The sequence below is a fragment of the Sinocyclocheilus anshuiensis genome, unplaced genomic scaffold (genome assembly GCF_001515605.1).
Source record: "Sinocyclocheilus anshuiensis isolate Anshui unplaced genomic scaffold, SAMN03320099.WGS_v1.1 scaffold1155, whole genome shotgun sequence".
In the NCBI taxonomy this organism is placed as follows: Eukaryota; Metazoa; Chordata; class Actinopteri; order Cypriniformes; family Cyprinidae; genus Sinocyclocheilus; species Sinocyclocheilus anshuiensis.
The window spans coordinates 176,960-184,182 of NW_015542398.1; the positions used below are offsets into that span (position 1 = coordinate 176,960).

A 7,223-nucleotide genomic window follows, 5' to 3' on the forward strand; every position below is an offset into this window, starting at 1 on the left:
ATTATTTCACATTAATTAAACTTGTATTCATTCATTGTAATTCCTTTCTCAAATACTTCCACAGATGGGTGAAGCCTGTCCTATGAACGTTCTCCATTACTAGACTGTCACAGCAACACTTTAAAATTCTCTTTACGGTCTTAACTCTGACAGAAGCAGTGTCAAAACCTGCCAGGCTCATTTCAGAGAGGGTGAGCAAGTAGTGGAGAAGAGAACGGGAAACCTTTGAAGGAAGTGATGGAGAGTACAAAAGCGAGTGATGGAAAGAAAGAGCTAGATAATATAATTTTCCATCTTTAGCTACTGACAATAGAACCATTGGACAATTCACTGGAAACCCACTATGCTAAAGATACACACTTCAACATGAATATGCACTCATATGATCATCTGTGCATAGATACACACTTAAAACAGCATATTAATGGGCATCCATAACCTAATAAATGTGTGAAATTCAACCATGAATACAGGAAACACAAGGGATCACAAGTACACAAGAGATCTAAAAGGCAAAACATTCACAAAACCACGGTGACAAACACCCTAGGCAGTCAGTTAGTGAAAAGCAAGTTTATTTTAGCTCTGTATCATTGAAAGACTATTTACATGTTCATTTCCATTTTGCATTAAGTCACACAATATTACAGCATTAAAATTCAGCACATTAATATGCAACATAATATTGAAAAATGCTCCATTGCCCAATAGGAATAAGACAAGCTGACAACAGGAGCCAATCATAGCACAGCGATCAATAGTAGTCTTCCAGATCTTGTTTTTCACCCTGGTTTTGAATCTGCTGCTGCTTCTTGTAGAGATCTGCAATCTGAGAGAGAGAGAGAGAGAGAGAGAGACCGATGCAGGAGATCAGAATAGTTCATTTTGAGAGGGTGTGTTTGTGTGCCTGTGCATTTCCAACCATCGGGAGACAGGAATAAAAGAAAACCGAAATAAATGAACTGTGAAAATGAGCGGGGGAAAGAAAGAAAGACAGTGTGGAGCGTAAAAAGATGGATTTCCTTTAACGGATCCACTCCACTTGCTCCACTAAATCACGATGTCACAAAGCTCTGAACTACGCCAATGTCATCATGTTTGACTTTCAGAAGGAAAAACTACTTTAAAATCTCACTCTTCCTGTCTCATATGCCATGGAACTACATCACACACACATATGGTGTCATATCCTGCGTTTTCCATACATTATGCACCTATGACATTTGCTTTTGAAAGGAACATCCCATGTGGGGTAATTACTGTTGACTCCTACATTTGTGCTTTTTCTACTGTAAGACGTATATTTTATTTACAAAGGAATGAATGAAATATTGATTACACGTTTATTTATAAAATATTTATTGATATACACTACATTAAGGTCAAAAAGTTTGGGATCAATAAGATTTGTAATGTTTTTTAAAGAAGTCTCTTATGCTCATCAAGGCTGCATTTATTTGATCAAAAATACAGGAAAAAAAACCAGTAATCTTGCAAAATGTTATTACAATATAAAAGAATGGTTTTTATTTTAATATCCTTTAAAATATCATTTATTTCTGTGATGCAAAGCTGAATTTCCATCAGCATCATTACTCCGGTATAAAGTGTCATGATCTTCAGAAACTAACAATATAAATATTTGCTATCACTTCTTAACAATTTAACACTTAAAGTTTTAAGTAAATTTAAGTAAACTTCAATTTAAAGTTTTAATTTCTTTCAAAAAAAGAAAGAATAAAAATGTACTGACCCCAAACTTTTGAACGGTAGTGTATATTGTTAGAAAATATTTCTATTTTAAATAAATGCTCTTCTTTTTAACTTTTATTCATCAAAGAATCCTGAAAAAAAAAGATCACAGGTTCCAAAAAATATTAAGCAGCACGACTATAAATCAGCATATTGGAATGATTACTGAAGGATCATGTGACACTGAAGACTGGAGTAATGATGCTGAAAATTCAGCTTTGCATCACAGGAATAAATTAAATTTTAATCTATATTAAAATAGAAAAACGTTATTTTACATAATAATATTTCACAATATTTAAATTTTTCCTGTATTTTTGATCAAATAAATGCAGCCTTGATGAGCATAAGAAACGTCTGTAAAAAACGTTAAAAATCGTTCTGATCCCAAACTTTTGACCGGTAGTGTAAATTATATCATATATTAAGTATTTCTTATTCATTTTAATGTCAAAACACATTGTTGCTTTACTTTTTCAAACTTTTTGGACCCACTATATTCACATAAGCACTATGTAGTAAATAAATATACAATGTCCACTGGTGTGTCTTGCTCTTCGTTATTCTGCATTTCATATGTTACCTGTGACCCTGTGGTGGCATCCTCTGGTTTTTTGTCATCTCTAATCCTGAGGTACCGTGGGAAACGGAGTGAAATGCCTTTCTCTGGGTCCACCTAAAGGCCAAGGAGAGAATGGCACCATGAAGAGCCAAACTTAAGCACTATGAACTAAGATCTGGCACCATGATCTATACAACACAAACATCAGTCATCAAAAACTGATTCAGCTTCATGATTCGCATCTGCGTGGTGTACTGACCAATCCCATTGCTGCCTTGTAGACTGGAGACAGTGAAAGGTCAGCGCATTTCACCTCCCACACTTGTACCGCCTCCAGCCAGACATCCGGCTCTGCTGATTGGTCCACACGGTAATATGGGCGTGGTTTAGATAAGATGTGCTCCTGAGGTGGATCGCACATAAAGACATTAAACATATAAATACAGGAACACAACATGGAAACCAAGAAAGTGTAAATCTTGCTTTACCTTTAAAAGATTGTAATGTTGCTCCAGATCTTCATCTTTGAAGCCTGTTCCAATCTGACAAAAATCAACAAATAAATATACTGCAAAAACTAATGAACATTAAAATTCGAAACCACAACAATCATTAATATATATACTCTCCCGTTCAAATATCTGGGGTCAGTTTTTGAAAAAAAATGTATACTCTTATATAGCAAGGACACATATTAGAATGATTTCTGAAGGATCATGTGACAATGAAGACTGGAGTAATGATGCTGAAAATTCAGGATCCACCAAAGGAATAGAAACAGTTCTTGTAATTGTAATAATTTCACAATATTGAGTAATATCTATATACATGAATTAGACATTACACAATAATTAATTACAAAATCTGTGAGTGATTCAATTTATGAGAAGTCGTGGCCTGATGGTTAGAGAGTCAGACTCGTAACCTAAGGGTTGCGGGTTCGAGTCTCGTACCGGCAGGGATTGTAGGTGGGGGGAGTGAATGTACAGTGCTCTCTCCCAACTTCAATACCACGACTGAGGTGCCCTTGGAGCAAGGCACCGAACCCCCAACTGCTCCCCGGGCGCCGCAGCAAAAAAAATGGCTGCCCACTGCTCCGGGTGTGTGTTCACGGTGTGTGTGTGTTCACTGCTGTGTGTGTGCACTTTGGATGGGTTAAATGCAGAGCACTAATTCCAAGTATGGGTCACCATACTTGGCCACATGTCACGTCACTTTATTAAATTTCTATATGATGCAATTACTTCAATTAAAATCTTTAATTGATTTACAGTCCTAGTTTTCCCTGGTCTCTCTCATTCTACACACACACCTTACAGACAGACTGGAACTCCTCGTTCTCCTCATCGTAGCAGGCCAGTAGAAATCCTCCATAGCTGCCTGCTCTCTTCCCCTTTCCCAGATAAGCACCAATCACGCACAGATCCACTGTGTCTCCAACACCCTCCAGATAATCCTTCTTCAGCTGCAGAAACAGACCATTAGAAACAATACAGCAGACAAGCAATTGACAGTTCTGACAGTAGTATAAATAAGAATAAATTGCTAAACTACACTGCAAGAAAACATTTTTAACTGTATCTGTCGTGTTCTGGAGTATAAAAAAACCCCACAAATAAATAAACAATTGGAATGCGATAAATGTACCCAAGAGGCAACACAACTAAAAATCGTAATCAGTCTCCACTTTGTCATTTCAACCCTGTATGACTTCCATTTCTTTCTTCCGTTGAACCTAAAAAGAAATGTTTGGCACAATGACAGCCTCAGTCACCATTCACTTTTACCACACTGTTTTCATACAATGAAAGTGAATGGTGACTGAGGCTGTCGTTCTGCTGAACATTTAGTGTTACACTGAAGTCACACAAGTTTGAAACATAAGGGCTGTGTCAAACCTCCCTTTATGTTAGAGACCATGAATTTGGAGTTTTAAGCAACAAAAACAAAATCTTGGTGAAATAAATTAATGTGACATCTGGAGGTATGAGAGAGGGAAGTTCATTATTCAGCAAGGAGGAATTAAAATGATCACAAGTGACTTTTACATTGTTACAAAACATTTCTGTTGAATAAATGCTGTTCTTTTGGACTTTCCATTCATCAAAGAATCATAAAGAAACCTGTAATGGCTGCTGAAAATTCAGCTTTTCCATCAGAAATAAAATAATAAAAATACAAAGAAACAGGTATTTTAAATTGCAATAATATTTCACAATATTATGTTTTACTGAATTTGTGCTGCATCAGATAAATGCAGCCTTGGTGTGCATAACAGTATGAGTAATTTGTCAATTTGATTTACACAGTGATAAAACATTCCAAAATATTATGCTGGAAAATTAAGCCTCAAATGTTTTATTTCACATAACCATGTCGTAATACTTTTTTGGTAATCCAATAAATGAAACACTACAAATTAAATGTACTTCATCTCATTTGATTATTTTGTCTTTCATTTGGAATTTGATGGACGCAAACCAAAAGATTATTCACAACTAATGAATAAGTTTGACATCAGCGCACGACAGCTGCTTCACATTAGACACACTCGGATAGAAACCAAAACACTCATAACAGTAATACATTCTGAATTTGACTGGATGAGACACATTTGTAGTAAAATAGCCGATATACAGTACAATCATCTGTGACCAGCAATTAGTTGAATTCTGTATTGACAAGGCAAGCTGCCTGACAACCATAAACAACCTAGAGTTAAACCAGACTAAATATAAACCTCTCCCATTACAATCCACAAAACAATGTAGAATCTGGAACAACCATCAGCAACAGTTTGCAGAGTACACTACGGATTTCTGCATTTTTTTGTCTTTAAAATGCACCATGGATATATCACATTATATAAGGCAAGAGTGTCAAACTCAATTCCTGGAGGGCCAGAGCCCTGCAGAGTTCTGTTCCAACACACAAACCATGTAGTTTTCAAATAAGGCTGCGTTTACACTGCAAGTCTTAATGCACAGATCCGATTTTTGACCATATCCGATTTTTTGGCACGTCTATTTACATTCACTTTAGACACGACTGGTATCCGATATCTGTGTTTACATTAATTCCCACCCAAAAGGATTGTCTGCAGTGATTGCTTTACTATGCACATGGTAGACCCTCGGGTTTTAAATGGCCGTGCTATCAAAAATTATTTATATAATTCACGTCGAATGGCCATTATTATTTGCCAGCATGAACAATGGCTGTCATGGATGTTTTGCAGCACAAAATCTGACTGAACGGATAAAGACCGGAAAATAACAGTAATTTTAATTTGTTAGACTATTTTATCTACAGCTCGTTAGAGGTAGAATTCTTTAGTGAAATAAAGATGATATTTATTGAAATTAATTCGAATTAAGGGGGGAGGGAGCGAGAGAGAGAGAGAGAGAGAGCAGCGAAAGATCGGATTTTTTGTGCCAGTGTAAACGCAGCCTAAGCCTGAAGGACTTGATTAGTTGGATCAGGTGTGTTTAATTAGGGTTGAATCTAAACTCTGCAGGGCTCTCCAGGAATTGAGTTTGACATCCCTGATATAAGGTATAGCACAGGGGTCTCGAAACTCGGACCTGGAGGGCCGGTGTCCTGCAGAGTTTAGCTCCAACACACCTGCCTGGAAGTTTCTAGTATGCCTAGTAAAACCCATAGACTGTATAAAAACATGGAGGTAGTGTCCGTGACGTCACCCGTAGGTTTCCGAAGAGCATTTTTGAAGCCTAAAGTAGGCGAGCCGGCCGTCGTCATGTTGGCTGCGCGTCACTCCCGGATAATCGAAAATGGGCAAAGAGGCGGGAGCTGGTTGCTGAAACCACTAGTGATCGACCGATATTGATATTTTACAACCGATACCGATACCAATTATTTGCATGTTTAGGTGCCCGATAACCGATATGCAGAACAGATATTTATTTACTGTTATAAAGTAAATAAATGACTGAGTGAAGTAAGAAGCAAAGATGCTATTTAAACTGAACTGAGCTGGATGTTGACATCACTGAATTCAATGATGAACTGTCTTTAACTGAAAAATTAGTGTTTACTATTGTCATTTTGCATTATTGACACACTGTTTTCCTAATTAATGCTGTTCAGTTGCTTTGACACAATCTGTATTGTTAAAAGCGCTATATAAATAAAGGTGACTTGACTTGACTTGACAAGTGAGACCGGAAGGTTGCCGCTTGGTAAAACCTTAATTAGCTGGTTCAGGTGTGCTCAATTAGGGTTGGCGCTAAACTCTGCAGAACACCGGCCCCTCCAGGACCAAGTTTGGAGACCCCTGATATAGAAGAATCTCTACTGTCAAGAGTATATATTCCATCACAACACTGAGCCTTAATGTCAGGATATGGACACAGAGCAAGAGAAAAGCTTAATGGGGTGGAAATTACACTTTAATGGCTTACACATTCCTTCTGACTTTGAATACTCATCTAGGTTTTATTTTTTAAACACAAAGGATGCTTGTGTCTGTCTGAGGCCCCGTCCACACGGAGACACGTTTAGCTGTATACGCATACATTTTGTATCGTATAGGCGTTTCGTCCACACAGATCCGGCGTTTTGGGAGAATGAAACCGATATTTTTTGAAACCGGGTCCCAGAGTGGATAAATCTGAAAACGTCACTCTTGCGTTTTCGTGTGGACAGTGAATCTGTATATTTTCTGAAACGATGACGTCATCAGCCCACGTCTCGCCCCTAGTCAGACACCGCTACGTCACGTAACAGCAACAAAAACATGAACAAACACTGAACGATTGTCTTTTTATTAACTAACATTAACACAGATTAATAAATGTATTGTTCCATGTTCGTTTGTATACCGCGCACAAGGTTTATGCGCATAGTCCAAGTCGTCTTCTCCGTTTTTAGTGTATCTCTGTGGCAGCAT

The 7,223-nt window shown here is 37.5% G+C and overlaps 1 protein-coding gene across 2 annotated transcripts in view; it reads right to left on the bottom strand.

Moving 5' to 3' along the window:
* Positions 1-561: 561 nt before the first annotated feature.
* The window catches only part of LOC107692877 (DNA ligase 1-like), a 33,800-nt gene continuing 27,138 nt past the window's right edge, over positions 562-7,223 (bottom strand). For both annotated transcript variants that reach the window (XM_016492083.1, XM_016492082.1), the window contains exons 23-27: positions 3,627-3,779; positions 2,803-2,856; positions 2,574-2,717; positions 2,336-2,428; positions 562-829 (exon numbers count right to left, since the gene is read on the bottom strand). In XM_016492083.1, coding sequence (XP_016347569.1) covers positions 755-829; positions 2,336-2,428; positions 2,574-2,717; positions 2,803-2,856; positions 3,627-3,779 — 519 coding nt within the window. In that variant the 3' untranslated portion in view covers positions 562-754. The remainder of the gene's footprint in view (positions 830-2,335; positions 2,429-2,573; positions 2,718-2,802; positions 2,857-3,626; positions 3,780-7,223) is intronic.